The sequence below is a fragment of the Chlamydotis macqueenii genome, chromosome 2 (genome assembly GCF_036417535.1).
Source record: "Chlamydotis macqueenii isolate bChlMac1 chromosome 2, bChlMac1.mat, whole genome shotgun sequence".
Lineage (NCBI taxonomy): Eukaryota > Metazoa > Chordata > Aves > Otidiformes > Otididae > Chlamydotis > Chlamydotis macqueenii.
The window spans coordinates 109,226,376-109,249,386 of record NC_141557.1 but is presented as its reverse complement, the minus strand read 5'-3'; the positions used below and the strand labels follow the sequence as shown (position 1 = coordinate 109,249,386).

General features: G+C 41.5%; 1 protein-coding gene across 6 annotated transcripts in view; it reads left to right on the top strand.

Moving 5' to 3' along the window:
- MTCL1 (microtubule crosslinking factor 1) overlaps nt 1-23,011 on the top strand; it is a 108,859-nt gene that overhangs the window by 51,358 nt on the left and 34,490 nt on the right. For 2 of the 6 annotated variants that reach the window (XM_086740632.1, XM_086740635.1), the window contains exons 4-7: nt 4,109-4,168; nt 10,124-11,449; nt 12,395-12,550; nt 20,704-20,796. In XM_086740632.1, coding sequence (XP_086596758.1) covers nt 4,109-4,168; nt 10,124-11,449; nt 12,395-12,550; nt 20,704-20,796 — 1,635 coding nt within the window. Of the gene's footprint in view, nt 1-4,108; nt 4,169-6,241; nt 6,320-10,123; nt 11,450-12,394; nt 12,551-20,703; nt 20,797-23,011 lie in introns of all 6 variants that reach the window. The other 4 variants (XM_086740633.1, XM_086740637.1, XM_086740636.1 and 1 more) reach the window with 3 other exon arrangements.

The window sequence follows — 23,011 nt, the reverse complement described above, 5'->3', positions numbered from 1 at the left end:
ATTGGTAAGGTCTCCCAACGAGTCATGTACTGTGGGGCAGAAATTATGTTTCTCCAGATGTTTTGTTAATTCTTGAGCATGAGGGGACTTAACAGCTAGCAAGAAGGTAGCTCTTATTATGAAATGCCAATTTGCAACTCTGAGGCTGTTAGCCTTGCAGATACCGGTAATCTGAAAGCAGTTTGCTTCACCTAGAGCTGAATTTAGAGCAAGTGGACTGGGTCACTCACGCATATTTTTTTTTAAGCTACTGTCAGATCTCTCGCAGGCAGTGTTTTCTAATGAATGCAAATGAAAATTGTGATTATCCATTTCAAAGCAATTGATAGAGAGCCATCGTTGCACATGGAACATTATTTACACAGCTCATAAGCCACAGTAATGCTTGTGCATAATTCCTCACACATATCAGTGATAGAAATTGCCTTCAGGGATGGACTTTCCAAGCCAGCTTCTCTGTTTTTAGGTTGCAGACATCATCACTTCAATGGCTGACTACTTGATTTTGCAGGTTCAGTTTGATGTGCATATGATAGCAAGCCCACGCTTGCCTGCAGATGCCAGACTGCACCCGAAATGACTCGATTCTCTTAATAGCAGTGAATAAAGTGACAGGCTGGCAGCTTTTAGGGACTCTTGGTTCTCTCTTCTTATTTTCCAAGTCCTTCTCTAGTGCAGCTCTATTCTCATCCTACTCAGCACTTGCCCCAGTATGAAAATCTGGGGCATATCATGTGTTTACATGTATGATTGGTCTTAACTCAAACTTTGTTTCCATGTCTTGCTCAACCTCTAATTCCAGGGCATTGACTCCCGCTTATTGTTCCCCACATGGGCAGTCTAGCTCTCACTGCTCAGTTTGGAGGACTCTTCTCAGACCTGTTAAAAATGGAATTCACTGAAAGACAGAAATTATATCTTCCTTTTCATGCTAGGCTTCTAGGAAAAGTGAAAATAATTGTGTCTCTTCCTGATGTTAATACTGTGGTCACTACATCCAAGAATCTTTTGGGAAGTTTAACTTTTAGAACACCAAGTAATTTATTACGCCCATATATTATCTCTTCTTGGCAGCCAAGAGGTAGGGCAACAAATGGCAGTGAAACTGTGAAGGTAGAAAATGTCTGATGAATAACCTCTTTCCTAAGAGACTATGTTAGCCAAAGGACTGAAAAAGTCTTGTTCAGCCATCACTGAAAGACTTTTCGGTAGACTGCCAACCCTGGTTGGTCTCTTGAGTATAAAAGCTAGTATAGAAATGCTCCTTCTAGCATTAATTCATATCAGCCTCTGATGCTGATCTCCCGTACATCAACGAGACGTGCTCCTTTATTGCACCATTTCACATTTTAAATCATTTAACCCTGCAGCCCATTCCACTTACTCCTTTTTGCAGTGGCACTCTCTGCCCTTAGTCCTACTGAAGTATCAGCTGCATTGCTTGGTGTTTCATGGACGTGTGCAGCCTGGTCCCACAGTGGTGAAATGGAGGTACTTCTTTACTCTCATATCAGGCTTAGGGGGTTTTGGCCAGGCAAACCCTTGTTACCAAGCCTGTGTTTCGAGTCCTCCAGTGATGTGTGAGTGGGAGGTTTCTCCCTGTAATCCACTGGTAGCCCCCAGAGGTAAATATCCCGTTCTTTTTCTTAAGCTGAGGACAGGCTCAGCCTAAGGTTGAGTCTCAGTGTTATGAAAATGCAAAGCAATCTCCCAGCCGAGCACTGATCAGAAGGTTGTTCTTACACAAACCAAACAGGCCAGTGTGAAAATGCTTAAAGCCAGGCCCCATCTAGGGCAATACATGACAAACTTCTTAGTCTGGATCTCTGAAATCCATTTTTTCAGTGAGGAGCAGAGTTTATAGCTTCCAAAGCCAGATAGCTACCTGCCTGTTTCTCAGTGTGTCATCTGTATCTCCTACCTAAATTTTAATTCCTTTCCCCTTACTTTCCAAGTATTATCCTGTACAACAGAGCAAAGGCTTTAGTACTGTCTCTTGCACAGCGTAGCCCATGTGTTTACATCCCGTAGCTTCTCAAGTTGGATGTGTCTAAGTGTGACCTTTTGCTTATAGGTAAGAACAAGAGGTTTTTAGGATTTGACACAAAGTTTTACACTTCTAGCTTTACTGGTAACTGTTTGCTACAGTCGTGCATTGAAGCCTCTCCATAAATTGGTAGACTCATCCCTGACTCTAAGGGTTTACAAATTCAGCCCTTAGAGTCAGGGCAAATGCAGTAACGAGACAACCTCCTCTTGCTCAAGCTGCTCTTACTTGAAGTCACACAGAAAAGCAGTGAGTGTGAGGGCCAGGGCTATGCCCTGGATCTCTTCAACCATAGTGACCTGTCTTGCATGCTGGGGCACAGTACTGCTGACTGGTGACTGTGTTCAGTTACATATCTATTTCCAGAACAACACCACATTTAAAAAAAAAAAAAAGAGGAAACAGTAACTGTTTATCCTGACTAAGCTTGTGTAACAGGTTTTCATATGATGTTTTTAGTGTTTAAAGTCTTTTTTTCATTAAACTGTTTCAGTATCCAGAAAAAAAAAACCAAACATTTCTCTTACTCAGCTTCATTAGTTATCGGAAATCACTGGATTAAAGTAGAGAGCAGATTAGCAAAAAGGAAACTGTAGTATGTCTTGGGCATATGGTGTTGTGTATGAATGGGTTTTAACTACTTAACTGTGTACAACAAAGAGCAGAAGGAGAGATTTCTCTTAGCCTGCAATAGTTATAATTTGCAGTAGCTGCATAGCTTAACAGTCAGAAACCACAAAGCCACGGAAAGCTTTCGGTTAGGATTTGCATGGGATGTGTGCGCCTGTCCCCGAGCTCACGCTGCATCTTCTGCCAGCTGACAGCCAGGCATGAGACTGGACTTAGCTAATTAACAGGATTCCTCTCCCTCCTTTCCCTTCCTCTTCGCTGGACTCCCGCTTTGCCGTGCTGGGTTAGTGTGGGTTACAGAGACAAGGATTTAGCCCCTCAGACGTAGCAGCTGGTGCTGGTCCAGACACGCTGTTCCATCGCGCGGGACAGAGGGGAGGCACACTGTGGGCAAGCCCATGACAGCCCCAGCTGGGAATTGTCCCCGAAGAGCAAATATAAACAGAAATAAAATATAAAAGAGGCCACAATGTCACAGTGATTGCTGGGAGTATCAACCTTCAGGCCCTGGGCACAGGCAATGCAATATGGCCAGCTTTGAATTCAAATGACCCTGTAGTTTCTATATTCCAATTTTTTTTTTTACCTAATATCTATCACTCCTCTCTGATACTTTAACCTGCAAAAGTCAAATTTGTGCCTTTTCTGAATAGATCCAGCTCACACCTGTTTGAACTTGATCCTGAAACACAAGTCAGTGCAAACACTGGTAATGTCCTGACAGTGCTCCACCTCCTGCTCCTCAGGAAAACTGTGCTTTTCTATTTGGGTGCTGAGGGGTTTCTGAAAACCAAGGGATGGTGGTGATGTCATTTCCATGTCTTAAAAAAACCTGCTTATAAAGGAGTATAAAGATTTGGAAACCCAATCTAATCTAATTTATAAAGTAAATTCAGAAATACCTGGAGAATTACCTGGTCTTTGTCTGGGCTCCTCAGTACATTTGCTAGCACAGTTTAACCAGTGATGTTATGCCACATAGCTTAAACATGCACGCCCTTCCCTTTTTTTGGGGTTACTGTCTTCCGAGGTTTCCACACTGTGTTTCACATCCACTGGAGTAACATTTTTGGACTTCTGCCCTGGATTAATCAAAGATAAAACATTGTCCCATGCACAAAGAAAGTTTTGCCAAAAATTATGGTGGTCCAGAGGAGATAAAAAGAGAGGATTTTTCCCTCTGTGAACTTTTAGCTATTTTTTTTCCTTTTTTTTTTTTTTTTTCTATGGGAAGTCTTGTGCATTGAAAAATTCACTGACAAGCCCCTGATCATCTTGGGTTTTTTAGTGATTAATACAAAAAATTAAATCCCCAGCTGCTCAGGAGAATATCCTTGCTTTCTCAGCAATTAGTTTTACGGTGGTGAGCCCTGCCAAACTTGCATGCTTTCTGTTTGGCTTATCAATAACTCAGCATTGTTTCTGTTGCAGAGTTCCCTGAAGAGAAGAGGCAGCAGAGAAATGCACAAAGAAAAAAAGGCATTTACCCAGGTATGGTTTTCAAGAATGTGCAATTTTGAGCAAACTCATATGATAAAACTGAAAATTTCTTTTTACGGGTGTTGACAGGGCAATCAGACACATTAACTAGAGCGCAATTAGGCCTTAATCTACTGAGACCCCGCAGAGATAATGTAGAAGCAATTTAGGACACAAGTGTGATCTCTAAACCGTGCAGCTTCTCAGGCTTCTTGAGCTTGTGTGACTAGATTCAGGCTGCAGGTTTTTCTACAAGAAGAGAAAATCACCTTGCCTCACGGAGTAATTGGATTGCAGCTTAGGGACTAACTAAATTTATATGCCGTGCCAAAGATTTTGTGCTAATGAGCATCTTGGCAGGGAATGCGGTTGACACACTGCAATGGCACTCTGCACACTCTTGTGTCGCAGCCCCAGGTTTGATCTCGCTCTGGGGTCAAAGGGCCAGCGTGTGAACTTGTGCTCTCCCAAGCCAAGATACAACACAGAACCTAAGCTACCCCCTCAGTCTCCCTGTGGACACCGCTTTTATTGAAATCCCATAGGCTGATCCTTCTCAGGGAAGCGGTCTGCCCAGTTTCCTCTGCTTTTTGTGCTGACTGTAGGAGTTAAAGCTTTTCCCAGCACCCGTACAGTTACTGTTTATAGCCAGAGAGATGGGGATAGTGTTTCATTTCGCTGCGAAAGGAGCCAAGAGCGACATCATGCCTTCGTTAGAGAAAGGTTGCACCTCCCCTGCTGCCCCCTCGACAGGCCTTGTGTGTGCAAACTGAGACCCTATGGGTCTTCTCTGAGTCGATGGAGTCTTAAAATCCATTGATTTGTAACAATAACCGTAATAAATCATTTTGACATATTGCACTTGAGTGGGTAGGGTGGACAGACCAGGGGCTCATGGTGGCCGGGCCCTGCAGCCTGCTTTCCCAGGACACAGCAGACCAAGCGTCCCCACGGAGCCGATACAAGAACGGCTTAATCAGACCTTAAAATGGGGCACTGGGCTTTCTGCCTGCAGCGCCTGCTACGGAGAATTATTTAAATCATCAGTCAGGTCAGAGAGTTTGTTTTTCTGCAAGTCTGTAAAATACATGGATGAAATATATATGCCCACACACATGCAAATCGCAGATGAAGCTACATGAAGACATGGTTGTGTCCACCGGGATTTGTGGGCGGCACTGTCCTTCCTTTCTTCATTCCTGGAAATATAGAATGTTATAGAGGAAATGGATTCCTTGTGTTTGCTTGCTCCGCCCAAATCCAGGCATTAACAGCAGCTGTAGTTTGCCTTGGATAGCCTTAAAAAGGACTTCACAAAATTATCCGAGTAACCCTGGGTCAGCTCTTCTCCACTCACAATGTGGGGAAGTGATCCTGGAACCACCTGGGGGAAAAAAAAAAACCACCTTTACACCGTACACACACATTGTAATTCATGCAAGCAAAGGATTTGGGCTTGAAGATGAAAACCATTGTGATAGCACTGTGCAAGGTGGCTGTTCAGTTTTCTTCAGCAATTCTTTAAGGTAGGAAAGACAGGGAAACAACCTTCTGTATTGATGTGGTCCAGCCTATAGATGCATGTCCTAGCTATCTCCCAACTCTAGGGTGCTACCCAGAGCTGTCTCCAAACCCAGGTATCCCTTCAGATGTATGTGCTGATTGAGACCAGAGCATGGCACAGCAAGTGCCCGACCTGCTCAAACAGCCATTAGGTACTGTGGCATGGCCCAAAGGGATTGGTACAGGCACAGCCCGGGAGGTTCAAAACACTGCTCTTCAGGGACAGCCACCCTAAATACCTAAAATAAGTTCACATACCCATTACATATTTTGTGAAAAGCAACCACAAACTTAGATTCTGTGCATCTGCATGCTTACAGATAGGTATAGCATATGGCAGGACCGCTGTTTTTACTTACTAGGAGCTCATCAGGAAAATTAGCTGAAACATCACACCCACCGCAGGACACACCGAGTAAATAATGCCTATGAAATTGACTGTCTTGAAGTCATGTAAAAGCAGAATTCGTAGTAGCACTTACCCACCTCTAGCAGTATTGAAGAAAAAAAGTTTTTATTCAGCAGAATTGCAAAACGGACCTTCTTGGAAAATACCAGGCACCAGGCAAACCACAAAGAAAAGTGGTTCTTCAGCGCAAGGTAGGGGTGCTGGCACTCAGCCAGATGCTTTGGGTGCGGGTCGTACTGCCCTGCTGTCAGACTTGCAACCCCAAAACCGCTTACCCATCTTCTGCCTGGCAGTTCCCTTAAGCCAATGGTGGTGGTAGAGGAGATGGTCTTGGTCTCTATCTATCTTTGTGTCTTCTTGCCAGAAACGAAATATCATATTTGGGAATTTTTGATCAGCTCTTCATTCTCATCACATAATTTACATTACATAATGAATTTAAGTTCATTTCTTTCCTTTAAGTTTCATTTCTTTATCTCCACGTTCTACATTTCTCTAAATTAGACTGCAGATTCTGTAGGAAGGGATCTGGCGTTTTTTCTTTCTGCTTTATTTTTCCATTAACATCCCTCTGAAGTGTAATGCAGAGCTGCATGCAAATAATCACTATCAGTGGTCATTAATTCCCATTTATCCTTAATGATCTCTTAAAGTCCATGACTAGCACCATGACTGATGGAACATTTTTGCGCTGTCATTCCTTCTTTTCTTTCTATACAGTTTGCCCTATGTACACCTTTTAGGAAAGCATCCACATATTGGATGTGAAATACGGTTAGGCTGTGCCATAGCCCAGCTTTCAGCCCCTGGGATTCACGCCTTTTGTTCCTCCAAAATGGTGGAAATGTATTCTCCTTTCTTTTTTTTCCTTCCCCTTTCTATTAATTCATGATTTAACCAATAACAAACTATTCTTAATTTTGGTGATTTGGCCTCTCCTTAGTTTGCCTTTTATGTCAGAACTCTACTTGCCTGTGTGGGTGTCTCACCTTCTTCCTGTTTCTACTTGCTTTCAACTGATCAAGAAATCACTGATATTTCTGTACACAAAGTTTCAGAGGGACAGATGCATGAAGGCTGGAGTCCTACCCTTCTGGCATGCTTAGATCTGGCTGATAAATCTCTCCTGATCATTCTTTTCCTTTGGAAAAAAGCTGTCTGGGGAATGGGATTTTCAGTAGTTATGTTCCCTGGCAGAGAAGCAGGGAAGATCTAGAGCTTTCTCACCTTTCCAGATGGGATCCATATTTAGTAGGCAAGATTAACATCCATCAGCAATTTGTTTTGTGTGAGACTTATGTTTGTTTAACGAAAAAAATGTCATTTGTTTCAGCTTTTGTAAAAACAAGCAGTTGAAACTGTGATCCTTTTTTTTTCATAGACAAAACCTAGCAATAAAGTAATGCCACTATAAGAAGTTAGTGGTGGTTTTGTCCTACTGTAACAATGCACTAACTCCGCAGATGCATTGAGTCGTGCAGTGATGTCGAGCAAAAATGCTGGAGCCCTGACCCCAAACCCATCAAAGCCTTTCCCTTTTCTTCAAAAGCTTCAAAATGCTGAGTCCGTCGTCCCGAGTGCAACTCGGTGACTCTTATTTATATTGCTTAAAATGCAGTAGGTGTCGCGCTGGAGCCCCTGCTGACCCCCGAGGAGGAGCTGGCCCCTAGTGCTCCATGCTGGGGAGAGGGATGCGGGCAGGCTGGCCCTTCCCCACGGGCATCGGTCCAGCTGCCTGCAGCCAAGGAGGTGCGAGGCCGCGGCTAGTGCCACTGATGGCTGGGCTCCTGCAGTCAAAGGCAGGCAGGGAGCACAGGGAAGAATGCTGGTTTACAAAGACAGAATAAGGAAAATGTCAGATATGATTATTTCCAAGCTATTAACAGATAAATAAATAAACTGCAGTCATCACCCCACCTATGAGCTCTGACGTGCAGCACTGGTCTGGATGTAACTTTTCTTGTGATCTTTGTACTTTCCTAAATGCAAAACCTGCAGCTGCGGGAATAAACTAATTCTAGATGATAGGAAAAACAGAGGTAATGTATTGTGCAGCCCTAATCAAAGATGATGCTTTAATCCTACAGCCTTTTCCAGCCAGAGCAACCAAAATTCAGAATGACTCCTGTGGAGAGTGCACGGAGTTTTGCCAGGTTTTAATCTGATACTTAATTTGCAGTTTTGAGTTATAAAGAAAAAAGCAATTTGCAAATATATGTGTGAAAAAGAGATATATGTATGTGAGGAGACGATAGAGAGGAAAGAAAACCCATCTTCTATCGACTTTGCTTCTAGTCAATTATATGCACCTCGATTGTATTCGTAGAAAACTCACATTTCTGGTGCCAGAAACACGATGACCAGAGTTTTAGTCAGTCAACTGATCAACTGATTGCAGTTGTGTTTGACCCCTTGTTGTCACTGAAAACCACATATTAACAGCAAGTTTGACTATCGTTTACCTCTGTCATGTTATTAACATTTAAGATAACTTTCTTAGTATTTAGTATTTTAAAGTTCCAACCTGTGCCAAGCAGAATCAGTAAGAGAGCTGAGTTCAGAAGTATATAACCAATTACTTTTGTGGGTGTTTAGGTGTTAATAGCTGAAATTAAGACATAATTAGTAAATATCTAAATAGAAAGGGGCAAAATTAATCTAGGTAACATAAAAGACACCATTATCAATGTGCAAGGATGTGTGCTTTAGAAATTAAATAATTTCCTCAGATTGCTGAGCCATAATTAGTTTTGTAAATCTTTTTTTTTTCTTTTTAATAGCCCGATCTGGGTGAACAATTAAAGTCAGTCATGTTTTCTTCTGGATTTGGTTGCCATTATTAGGAAATATAACAAAATGGTGCTTGTGAAAGATAACAGTGCTCCGGAGACTAAAATAAAGTTTCCATAGATAATTGCACATATGTCCACATGGCCTACCAACAATGCTGAAATCTGCTGTCTCAAGAGATCATCTTTCAAAGCCTGCCTTCCATTCTACTGCTAATGCTGATAAATGTGTCTCTTACGAGGCCAAGTGTCTGTATCTCCATGACAATTCATGGAAGTGATTCATGCAAAGAAATTGTTCATCGGCTTAGAATTTACTTAACCTTGTCTCTTGTTTCAGCACAATACACACTAGAGTTTTCATTTGAGTTGAGATGCGGTACTTTAAAATGCCCAACACACACATACAAAAAAATCAAACCCAAATACCCTGGTGCTTCCTGAGAAATGCAGGTTTTCACATGGGATGGGTTTGGATGAATGGTTTTATGAATTTTTCTTTCCTTTTTGACACACTTTCACCAATCTCCCTCCTGAACAGTTGTCCTTTCTAGAAACAGTGATCACAATCTGGTCCACCCTGATAATAACAGCAGCAGAGACAACAGTAATACTTCCTATTCTGAAAGTGAGTTAGGCAGTCAGGCTATTTCACATGATTGTGAGATCCAATAAATAAGTCTTCAATTTGCAAGGCAGCCATGCTTCTTAGTGCACTTCTTTGTGCTTGTTAGCTGAAGAAGCCCAAGATTTCGGGCTATGACGAGCAAATTCATCTCAGCAGTCTTTGTTTCGTGATGCTAAAAGGGAGTGAATGTATCATTAAACATAAATGGAACAGAAAGCCCCCAAAATCATGAAGCCTTTTAATTTGAGTAGTTCTTAGTTTCCACAAAATTTGCTCAGTATTTGAGAAAAACTAAGCATTGCCCTGACACTCTTGCATCACTGAACACTTGCACTGGCACACTGATTTTTATGGGTTGTTTCTCCCCTTTAACTCTGGTCAAGCTGCTTTGCGAATTTAACCAGGACCGAGTCGTTAAATGTGTCAACTGTGTGGTTTGTGCAGCTCTGTCTCTGTATTGTTTGCATACCTAACAGATACAGCTCAGAGGGCGGGGACGTGGAGATTTTGGCAAATGAGCAACTGATTGTGCTTCTATTATAATGTAATCTTGGGGGGGGGGTAATTATTCTTGGCAGGAGGACAGTGCTGATTTGAAGTGCCAGCTCCAATTTGCCAAAGAGGAAGCAGCGCTGATGCGGAAGAAGATGGCCAAACTGGGGAGGGAGAAGGATGAACTGGAGCAAGAGCTCCAGAAGTACAAGTCCATCTACGGAGACGTGGACAGTCCCCTGCCCACAGGGGAGGCAGGGGGCCCACCCAGCACCAGGGAGGCCGAGCTGAAGCTTCGTTTGAAGCTGGTAGAGGAGGAAGCCAACATACTGGGCAGAAAAATAGTGGAACTGGAGGTGGAGAACAGGGGAATTAAAGCCGAGATGGAGGATATGAGGTGCCAGTATGAAAAAGATTGTCTCAGCAGGGACCACATTTCAAGCATTCCTACCTCACCCTACGGTGACTCTGTGGAGTCAGCCACGGAGCTGCGCCGGCACCTGCAGTTCGTGGAAGAGGAAGCAGAACTGCTGAGGCGGTCAATCTCTGAAATCGAGGATCACAACAAGCAGCTAACGAATGAGCTGAACAAATTCAAGTTTGAGCCAGGCCAGGAGCCGGGCTGGTTGGATGACACGGCATCCAAGTGCGGCGGCACCTTGCAAGAGGAGCTGAAGTCAGCCAGGTTGCAAATCAATGAGCTGAGCGGGAAAGTGATGAAGCTTCAGTATGAGAACAGGGTCCTGATGTCCAATGTCCAGCGTTACGACCTTGCGTCTCACCTGGGCCTGCGCACTTCCAGCCCCAGGGACAGCGATGCCGACAGTGATGCTGGGAAGAAGGAGAGTGACAGTGAAGAGTGTCGCCCACCCCAGCCAAAGAGGGAGGGGCCCATCGGGGGTGAGAGCGACTCTGAAGAAGTTTATGAGAAGACATCGGGTTTTGGGAGTGGGAAACCGTCAGAAGTCAGCGACCTGTGCTCCACTGAGCTTATGAGAGTGAAAGAGGACACTGAGTCTTTAATTAACATCAAACGTGAGGCTGAGCGGCTTGAAAGGACTGTGGACCGCCTTATCACTGATACGGACAGCTTGATTTATGATGCAAAGGTGCATGTAACCAGCAGCCCATCCACTGAGCAGGATTTCAAAAGTGGTGAGGAAAGGGGAGAAGATAAGCATGAACCGGAGCTTCTGGACACCATCAATTCCAGGATGAAAGCTTTCCGGAAGGAGCTGCAGTCCTTCCTAGAGAAGGTTGATCATATTGGAGAGGGCCTTAAGGAGCAGATAGAGGACCTCTCCCCTCTTCCTCATCTGACAGAGTCTTCCAGTTTTCTATCCACAATGACGTCCATGTCTCGAGACTCTCCCATTGGTAACCTGGGGAAGGAGTTAATCACTGACTTCCAGGTAGGTCAGCCCCTTGTTTGCCTTCTTTCTCTTTATTGTTTCTCTTTCTTTCTGGCATTGCTACCCTAGAGCTAATTTTCCTCACAGCTGCTTTGTTATGATTTCAGACCTGCAATGTGTTAAAGCGTGTAATGTTATACAAACACTTTATAGGTTTTTTTCTTCTGTTTATTTGCACAACTCCTTTGATTCAGAGGCGGTTCCTCATGGCAAAAAGGCTAATCCACTGGTACTATAGAGATCTGTCTTCTTTTTGTCTCTAACAGCAATGTTTCCCCGTGAAAGAGGAAATTAATTAAAAAAAAAAATTGTGATGAATGTAAATTAGCAGCCTTGCTAAGAAATGTGAGGAGGTCTTTATTATGCTCTCTTATAAAAGGGTCAGGCATGTTCTCAAAAGCCTTGCCAAAAGAACCCAACCAAACGCAGTTTTCTAAGTGATGTGTTTTGAAAAGCCTGCTTACAGCTCACTCCCCTAACCGAGCAGCGAGTGAGAAGCTCTGTAGCCAGCGAAGGACTGCCTTGCCTAAAGCGTTGCCCATGGGCGCATGTCTAAACTGCCACAACTGCCACACTGGATATGGCTTTTCTGCACAGCACAAGTAAGGAAGGAAGAGCTTTGTGTCCCGTATCCTTCATGACTTGTATGCTTGCTGTTGGTTGACTCATGCATCCTCATTGCATGCGCCTCATAACCAGTGTTTGCATTCTTTTTTCCTCTCTTTCTCTTTTTTGCTTTTCAGATGTTTCAGCCCATCATTTTGCTCATCCTCATTTTGGTTTTATTCTCTTCACTTTCTTATGCCACTGTATTTAAGTTGGTTTTTCTGTTCACGCTTTTCTTTGTCTTGTAGTTTTTCAGTCGTCTACTTTACCCATTTTTGTTTTCTTTATTCCCTCCTGTCCTTTTGTTTTTTTGTTATAAACCGCCCATGCACCTAACAGTCCAAACTGAGGGATCAGATGGAGTGGCAGCTCAAACAAGATCGTGGAGAGGAGCGAGAGATTCACCACCAGCGAGCCACCACCGACCCACACCGCAGAGCTGATGGAGACATTAAACTCTACAGGCCAGGAGACAAGGGCTGTTTCAGTCTAGAGGTCAGCAAAGCAGCCCATCTTACTCACTGCCTCCTGCTGCCTTAGCCAGGAGATGAGTAACAGAAGCTAGGGGTTGGGGGAGTAAATTGGACCAAGCACTGCAGCCCTGTTGTGAAATTTGCGGTTGACCTCTTTTCCCCCTTGCAGTTTCAGAGAAGCAAATTGGTCCTGACTTTGGACTCATCACATCACTCCTAGGAGCTTTGCTAAGTGGGAAAATATGGCTCAGGGACCCATTACAATTGAGTATAGTAATAAAAGATCTCTGAAAGAGGTTGTAATCCCTGATGTGAGATCATACTTCCAGGTTTCACCTTGTTGGATATTTCAAATCTGGAAAGTCTTACAGAGGTAGACTGCTTTGCATTTTGCCTGGCAGTAGTCTAGCAGGAGAGGGTTTGATGCTGATGTACATGAGGAGTCTCAATAGGGAACACAGCACCCTACAGCTTCCAAAAAAAAAATTATTTAAAGCAGAATTCTCCATTGTTTGGGTTGTTGAGTACTTTTCCATTCATCAAAAACATCATCAGTTTTTATTTAACTCTTCATCCATACAGAGGTCATATCCGCCTCAGTAAACATCTCCTTAGCTGCTTTCTCATGAACATAGGTTGTCCAGGCACTACAACTGGTCCTGAAGAAAACAATTTCTAATCTGTCTCCATAAAGGCGAGCTTGGAGCAACTTTTGTGCTGGCCATTGAGATGACAAATCCACCTTGAAAAGATGGTGGTTAGAGTAGCGTCTAGTGAGCTATCAGTTTTAATATGTTCTTAATTCTGAAGACAAATGCAGAGGCCTTAGTATATCTGAAACCCCTAACTGAGTCTGGGAAAAGGAGAATGCTGGCTGGGACAGCTGGGTTTGTGAGTAAGCAGTAACAAGCACTGGAAAGCAGAGGTAGGAAGAAAAAGCTTCAGGGCAGATGGTAGCCAAGCAGCACCATGCTGTATTGAATATCAAAGGGACAGTGGCCCGTCATCTTAACACAGGTAATTATTTGCTGGTTTTGTTTTGTTTGTTTTAAATTATCCTGACAGCTCAGAGTTTTGGTAGTATTAGAATAATTAGTTCAGCAGCTTCTTTTCCAACGTTTCACTTTTAGCAGTGGTAATAAACCTCAGGAAGGATATCTGATAAACCCAGGAGACCGTAAGTCTGACTGAAAGGTAAAGTCTTTCTTCCTCAGCTGTGAATGGGGCCGACAAGGCAGAGAAACCTTGCCATTCAGCATACATCGTTTTGCAATTGCACTGGTCAAGAGTTATGGTAGATTAGGTCAGAAAATTACCACAGCCAATATTTACAATATTTCTGTTGAAATTCTGTCATCTTTATTAATTCCCTCTTATCTTAGATCAGCATTGTTATTACATTAAGCCCTGCATATGTGAGCTCTCTGTTAATATTATAGTTTTGGGTAATTTTGGCACAGCATCTTTTTTCCTCTCCCAGGATGGAATGATATGCAAAGTGTGTACAGCAAACTGTGTTTAAACAGAGGATGGATAGCTTTCACACCATAGCCTGACAAGGACAAAGCCAGTAATTATAATCAAAGGTAGGGAATATCCAGCTGAGGTCCAGATGTTCTCAAAAGATAAGCAAGATTGGGGTTCAGATGGCCTAACTTGAGAAAATGTCGAAGACTAAGGTGTTTGTTTCAGTTGGGTTTACTTAAGCAACAAAGAATATTACACTGCTTTATGCTGAAACATTGCAGTGGATGGACAGCCAATTGAAGTCTTATAATCTGTAGTAGTCAAACCCAAGTGAAGCAGAAGATTCCTCCAAACAATTTTATATGGTATAATTTTTAGTTTTTTCTTTTTTAATTTCATACACTGTACTAGCACAAACTACCTTTTTTTTTTTGTGCCAGATGAATGTGCAGGAAAAAATGTTATTCAAATACCAAAGAGGTTTGTTTTATTACCACAGAAATTTCAGATGGAGACTCAAAATATTTCAATGTCCACAGCAGAGATGGCTACATGTAAGCCATTATCTGCTTTAACTTATGAAGTGAAAATATACACACTGGCCAGGGGATAACATTGATTGATGATTTTCTTACTGCATATGGACTTTCAGCATGAGAACAATACATTTCATTTCAGTGAGGCAAATATTTTCTTTTTAAGCGAGTAAACCCATTTTTCTAAATTCATTTTTTCCAAACTGAATTTTAAATGAAAATTTTCCCAAGCAATGCTGAGCAGTTTCCATTCAGCTATTTCTCCTGTTTTTTAAAATTAGCATCCTGGGAGCCTAATTGTTTGATTAAATACAATAAATGCAGACTGACTTGTACTTGAAACTACCCTGTAGCCTAACTGTAAACATCTGCCTTTGTTTGGGCTTTGCACTGCAGTTGTTAGTGCAACAGTATTATTAGAATGTATTTGCATGTTAAAGAGGTGGGTTAGAGTCACAATCCAAAGGAAATTATATCTTGAAATTGCCTGAAGAGCAGGGCTTTGTTTTCTTGCTGAAACAAGCCATTCAGCTGCTGTTGCAGGAGGCTGGAGTCCATTGGGGTGGATGTTCGATCCATTATTCATGATTTTAGCAGAGTCGGTTATGGTGGGAGGAAGAAATCATTCTTTACCATCCAAAGAAAAAGCCAGTGAACAAGTGAGAATTGCCCTGACTAAAAGACACGGAGGAACTAAGAAAGGTAACACAATGCTTCAAGGAGCAAATGCCCAGCACAAATTGAAGGATTGATTACTATAGCAACAAATGGGAACCAGTGGGAAAACAGTAAATAATTTTTCATCTGGTGAATTGTACCCTTTTTACCAATGGAATAGCTGTAAACAAAAGGCAGCTTCCCTACATAGTCTCCTCCTGTTTATTCAGAAAGAAGAAGACATTCTGGAGAAGAAAAATGTCACTCTTTCAAATGACCAAATACAGTTTGTTGCAGTATTTAATGCCTGATGCTCTAAAATGGAGCTATATCTCCTAGCTCTGATTGTTCCTTCACAGGGTATCAGTTCTGCCCTTACCTGTGTAAGTATCTATCACCAAAGGCAAAAGCAACCATCTTTGCATTTCAGATTTGGATTATTTTCATACATGTCTTTTAAAGATTTAGGCATTTGTTTCTGTGTAGAAAAATGCCACAAAATCTCTGACACTCCCAGGTTATGGAAAAGGAACCACTGAAGTGAATTCACTTAAAAGGAACAAATTGTCTTCAGAAAATTAAAATAAAAGCAGATAAGCTAGAGAAGGTGAGAGCATATCTTAAAAAGCAAGTCTTCCATAAGGTCTAGTAATAAAGTAGAAAGAGCTCACTGTGAAGAATAATTTCTTCTAGGCCGTTCTTAATCTGTTTATCCATTTTCCTTACTTATCATGCCCCTAAGAAATATAAAACATCTCTATTACTGTAAATTAATACCTGTGTTAAGTGTGGACCAACTGGATACAGTGATGTGCAAGTTAGGTAAGTCACTTTACCACCTGCTTTGAATCAAATCTTCTGTATGGATCCATTTTGGACCTACGAGGAGAATTTCCATCTATATTTTGAGTGTTCTATTTTTATCTGGTTTGGGAGTGTCTGTGCTCCTGCTGTGCAATTTTCATAATTCCGTGTGAGAGCTTTTCAGCTGGATGGCTTTTGCAGCAGCTCCCAGCCATGGTGCTGAAAATGTACACATCCTTTTCACTTGCCCCAATTTAAGATGTTGTTTTCCCAGAAAGGAAACAGTGCATGCTTTATACATTGTGACTTTTCTTTCTTCTGTAAAAAAAAAAAAAAAAAAAAAATCAACAAAAGAAGATCACATAGAAAGTTGTATTTCTTAGTGTCCGCTGTTCCTCCAATGCAAAGTGGTGGGAAGAAGAAATACAAACTGGTGCTGACAGTATTCCTTCCCACCAAGATTAGGGGCAGCAAGAATAATTTACTTTGATGAATTGTATTCTTTCTTGCTATGGAAGATTCTGTGAAGTTTGACAATATAACGGCTTAAAAGACCTTTTATCATGGAAATCTGGATTTCCCAGTCCTAACTGAACTCAGTGAGATTTTGTGTACTATCCATACAATGAGAAGGATTTTTAAAGACTTGGAGCGAAGTGTTCTGTGTTTTCCCAAAATCAGAGACTCTCCATATAAGCACAGACAAATAACCACACAACTGCCTGTTGTATATTATTAAATGGAATATATGTCATTTTTAAGGGATGAGGAGAAGAGCACCTCTTTAGAAGCAGCCTCTGAGAATTCAGTTAGATGTGTATTACATGTAAAAACTAAAACAAAAGGCACTGGAAGTTCCTTTCTAATCTGGTTGATTGTGTGCAGGCAATGGTCAGCTGTCATGTGTGAAAAAGTAGCAGTTTTTAAACTGCATGGTCAAATGTAAGGTCCAAATATCGAGTATTGTAACATAGCATTAGGGGAGCAGAATAAAATGTGCATCTTATGGTTTCCTTGGAATTGCACACAAATGCTGAAAAGCATCTTTCTACCATGCCTCATCAGGCCTTATTTTGTTCTATCCCTCCTGAAAGAAAAAGTCTAAAAAGAAAGATTCCATGAAATTTGGTGTTCACACTTGTCGCATATAAACCGATAAAGTTTGCAGGCAAATTGAGATTGCAATTAGCTATGGTAAAAAGGAGGAAACAGACAAGTAAAACCCAGGTGCATGGCAATCTTGTGAAAACAAGTCATGGCAGAAGTGTGAGACTGTGTGAGCTGGAAAGTCACCTGAAAGGCCGTCAAACGCTGAGAGGGAAAGAAAGGGTTGGTGCAATGAGGAAGTGGTGGTGAAGACCCCAAAGCGTGGATGACTTTTTCTGCGTTTCCTCTTGAGGTAAAGACATCGGCATGGATTAGCTTGTTCTGGAGTGGTAACAGGTGAGAGAAAAGGACTCGGTAGAAGGATTTGGTACTGTCTGTCCGAGAGGATGGGAGTGGAAGTGGATCTGGAAATCCAATTACTGGGTTAAATGGGAAACTGTTAGTCGATGTCAAGCTGTGGATGAAGTGCAGCTGTTTCTGTGGTACTGTGATGGAGTAGCACTAGCTCATAGTTCCCATTATATTGTATTTGTATGTCTTGTAGTGCATTTGTGTCTTTCTGTGGTGTCGGTATGTTGTGTGGTGGCCATCACATTCGGGATGTTTTCCGTTCCTCATGTAGCGTTTTCATTTATGAGAACAAAGGAGACAAAGAATGGAAGTTAGCAGGATAGCAACTTTTGTGTCCGTTTTGTAGCAGTGTTATTTTCCAAAACAAAACAAAACCACAGTTGTGCCACAGATTCCACCCTGCTGATGATGTGACAGGGGCCTGATATCCACGAATAAGCATATAGATGTCCATCAGTGCAATGCCAGGTACCTGAACTGCCTATACAGATATCACATGATACATTCTACACATTCTTCATTCATGACCCAGATGTTTAGCGGCAATCCATTAGGCACTTGAGCAGCCTTATCGCACTTGATTTGAGCAGTACTAATCCCAATGCTTCTGGTAGAAATGACACTGTGTGAAATTACAGACTATGAAGAGTCCTCAGGTTGCACTGGAAGGCAAAAGGTGTGCAGCTCTGCATTCATGCCTTAACTGCTTTTCAAAACATTTACTGCTTATAAAAATCTATCGTACTTAGAGAGGCAAAGCAATTGTAAAAAAAGATTTGCAGTATCCAGTGTGCATGTAATAGTCTGTCTGCCTTTATGATTTGTATTTAATCTCTTCCTAGTAATTCCAACAGTTACCACATAATCTCAGCGCCCAACTTTCCTGAAACTTGGCTTTGCATGGGCTGCATGTTTATCAAAAAGTTGCATGAGTTTATCATTTTCTTGTCCTAGTTTTGCAGACAGAAGGTGTTGTCAGTATATATGTAACTATGTGATTCCAATTAATACTAATCTAAAGTAGAACAAATGATCTGTTAGCAAATAATTTTTCGCTGGAAAACACAAGTGTGAAGTGAATAGTGAAAAATTCAAACCTTACTTTCCTGGTAACTTTTGCTGCTCTGATCCAGCTTCCAGTTTCATGAATCCCAAGACTAGCAATATTTTAACTATCTAAATGGGTAATCATACGACTGGGAGGAGAGTCATATTAAGACCAGTTATGTTTTCTATATATTTTAAATTAACAACATGTGCATTTTTATATGAATCATGCTCTTTCCACTTCTGAAGGCACATAAGATTTTTTTAAGTGATTATTGCCAACAGAAGAATGTTGCCATGTTGTATCTGTTTTTTCCACATAGACTTTGCGTGACTTTGGCTGATTTTGAATTAATAAAAAGAAGGAACACAATTTTTTTTTAATTACACCTGAATTAGCTAGGTACATTGGTTCTTATTTACTTTATTCCTGAAGAAGCCTGATCAGAATAACAGAATGCAGAAATTTTTGATGAAAGTAATTTTTTCTTTATTGGATGAGGAATATAAATTGATATATCTGTGCATAACCATCTCATGAGTTACAAACAACTGTGCAGAACTGGTAAATCCCATTGCAAGCAATTTTCCCAAATCGTTTGTGAGACCAAATTTTGGCCTTGTGCAATACAAAATGTCTGCAGCCATGTTAAGTCATAAGATGAAATCAATGAGGCAGATAATGTGCTCTTGGTCACTTTATGTGTATTTTTCAGAGGGCTGGAAGTGGCTTTTCTTCAGGTATAAAACAGACATGCACAAGTCAATAAGTGAATCAAGTAAAGAAGGAACTGATAGCGTCCAAAAAGTGTACATAGGGTGACTTTCGTTGTTTAACGGAGTATAGTCCTGTGAGTGGTTTATGGGATACTTCCATCTGCCTTATCTCCTTTTTCTCTAGTGGAGGAGAGGAGCATCTGTTCCAGTGACAAATACTTTTTGAATAACCAAAAGTATCCCAGCAAGGGCTGCCACGGCCCAAACAGTGGCAGCAGCTAGTTTTGCTCTCGGGAAGCGAGAGGAGTGCTTTGGGAGAGGAGAAGGGTGCTGGGGCTGATGCTGGAGGGGAAATAGCAATGCAGCCCCTGGGAGTAGTCCCATGACCTGTGTTACATCCTTGCAGCTGCTGAGGTTGGAGCACACTGGACGTCAGCCAGTAGAGAATTTGGGATTACACTTTGAAGCCTGAAGCAATCTTTTTTTTAAATGCGTCTTTGGGAAGTAGGAGTCTAGTGCTGTAGTGTTTTCTGTGGTCACACATGTGAAGAGAATGGCGTCTGGCCGATCATCAGCTTTGTGCAGACAAATCAGTTTTGGACCCAGTGTGAGAGACACAAAATGAAGGACATAGAAAGTTCTGATCAGGAATATAAGTGACATGAGATTAATCAACATAGTATAAATAATGAGATCTGTGACTCTGCTTTCTTGAGTCTTTAGTTTTGAACAAAGTATCTTTCAGAAGTAAAGTGGGTGGGATGACAAACTTAATGAAAAGATAAAATGGAAAGTATTAAGATTAAAATAATGTTGGACCTGAAAGGGGAGATACTTAAGCATTTCAGTCAGATCTCAGGCTCGCACAGCTTATCACCATGACGTTTGTGGAGTAATTATTTTGAGTAGAAATTGCAGAGCCAAGTCGACTTGTGCAGAGAGCTGTCCTATATCTGAAGACAGGGACTTTATATGCTTAGTTGGTTTAATAAATGCTATGCCATTAACTGCCTAATCAGAAGTGTTGCAAATGAATAAATAATTAGGTTCAATATATGTGCATTAGATGCACATCTGCATCTCTGCAGAGATGTTAAAATTTTATAGCTTTGATTATCATAAAGACATACGGCACCAAATACGTAATCCTGTAAATAGGAGCTCGTCTGGCAAACGTCATTGATGGTGCACTGTCTCAGTTGCCCAGAGCAGAAGCCTGAGGGGAATATCCAACATGTAACATCAACATCCCAGCTTTAGTTTTCAGAAGCAGCCACACAGGAAATTCCCACACAAATTTAGGGCGTTGCTATTTATTTGCACACTGTGCTTTGGTTTTAACTATTGATAACCGTGAGTTGTGCAGATGTCTGTCCTGCAGTTCTTTTCTTTTTTCCTTTTTTTTTTACACCATGGAGACACATTTTCTGCTAAACCTTCCCTTTGTCCTGCTGATCAGCTCAGGGATTCCCATGTTTTACCTGTACAGAATATATCGATACAGGAGCTTCAGGCTCAGCTTGAGCAGGAGACGAGACTTCACCGAGAGGAGCAAGAAAAGTTTGCAGAAAGGATCATCCAGGTAAATACAAAACCTGCCTGCTGGGAGAGACGTGTGACCTTAATGTGTGGCATGGACCTTGTTTGTCAGGACCATGGGAACTTGTGTCCTCACAGCTGTGCCTGTTTGAGCTCATCTGAGTAAATGAAGAATCTGGAAGTTGGAGAAATTTAAACTGAAGCCTGTTTTGCCACTTTGATTCTGTCTTCTCTGCTTGATAGGGAGAAGTTTTGTCCTCTCCTGTGCAGGGGAAGTCAAGGTAGAGACGTGAAATACTGTATGGGAATTGTATCAGCCCCTTTGGCTCGCCGTGAGCCAGAGAAGGGTGTGTTTGATCTCTGGCAGCACAGTTTGGCTCTATGCCTTAGTCTGGCCCCTCTTAGCCCAAAGAAAATCCAGCACTTCTCTGAAGTTGGAGTTGTTACACGCTCATAACCGAGACACAAATCAGGACTTTTTTGTATTTCTCAGTACCCTATGCTTCCAACCCTCTTATTCATAACTGGTGAATAAATCATATTTTGTTACATGGGCTCCCCCTGCTCGTTTGAAGACTGGAATGTATTAGTCAATCGTTTTGTGATCTCTAGCTCCTAGAGTGAAAAAAATCTGTTGCTAATTTTTGCAGGCTGTTTGGCTCTTAACTCAAGTTTTCTTTTAAAATTTGCTTCATAGACTAAATTCAGCATAATAGTTGCATACTGTAAAGCATTGTTCCTTGTGCCAGCTAATCTCATTATGCCCAAGTGGTATATCTCCGTTTTTTCATAAGTAGCTTTAATTTCCAGTTGATCTCCATAGGAGCTTTCTCATGGAGGCTTTTGAAGGCAACCAGTAAATTGATTTACTACCTAGTTGCCTTGGCCGTGAAAGCTTTTTGGAAACTATGCCTGCCTTTTAAAGTTCTTTTCTTTTGCAATAGCTACCCATTGAAAAAGCGTAATACTCTATGAAGCTACCTCCACCAAGGTCTTCTGCAAGAATTGGTGGCCACAGGGACTTAGATCATAACGGCTTGTCGAAAAAATGAAAAATGCAGCAAAGTCAAAGCTAGCTATTTATGTTGACAGTCAGTAGAAACAGAAGAATAAAAGCATCTTCTGGATTCTTCATTTTTTCCAGATTATGCCCATCCTGTTGATATTGTTGGTTTTTTTATAATCTTCCAGGATTTCTGGTGGAAATGACTCAGATCTTTGTTGTATTTAACCATAACTTCATTTGGTGGAAGAACTTATATCAACACAAAATCTATTTGTTTCTTTCAGTAAAAATTAAATTTAAAAGAACCTCCATTTTTACTATTTCATTTTTGGCAATGTTTAATGACATTAAATTGATGTGTGCTAGCAGTGTACAATCGCCATGAGTGTTATTAGGAGCTACGTGTATGTTTTTTGGGCCATTATAGCTAATTTTGCTTCAGACTACTTTTAAGTTGCATTTTAAACCCATTTAAACTAGCAGCTACTGTAAATAATTTTAATTTAATCAGGATTTTTTTAAGGCATAGTAGCATAGATGCTGAAAATTTGCATTATGCCAGAGCACATTCCTTAAAGGGCAGGAAAGTCCTTAGTAAACCATCTAGTATGGATGAGTAGCCTGTATCAGAAGCATCTGAACGTTGCCATGAAAATCAAGCATATGTTTCTTAGCAGTATTAATTGCTAGGGGCTCCATGCTCCTGGAGAAGAATCTTTCTAAAGTATTCTTCATTCTTGTGTGAATGTTGTTTGTTGCAGGATATGTTCTTATGATTTAAATCATGTGATCATTAGTGTACTGTGGCTTTCATCGATGGAGCTGATCAGCAAAGGGAGAGGCTGTTGTTCTGCAGAATGGAAAATAGTAGAAACTGGTATCTGTAAGCAGTGGCAGCTCTGTACTCATTTTCCATCAGCCTTTTCCTGATCTTTGTGAACCACAGCTTGGTTGAAGTGGAAACGTGATCTCATCCACATAGAATATGAGATGCTGTACAACTAACTTGCACATGTGCTACTGGGTGCAGGTCATGCCATGATTTGATTTTGACGTACTGAGGGCGGAGTCCCATTTCAAGAATAATGTTTCATGTGGCCTTGTGTTGAAACAGATGTAATTATATGTGTGCTCCAAAGAATGAGCTTTTCTTCGTGCTTCCAGTACGAAACTGAGAGACATGGTGAATGCCGAGTTGCAGCCAGTTGCTGTCTCTTCAGTTCCTGTGTCCCCCTGATCTGGTCATATCAGA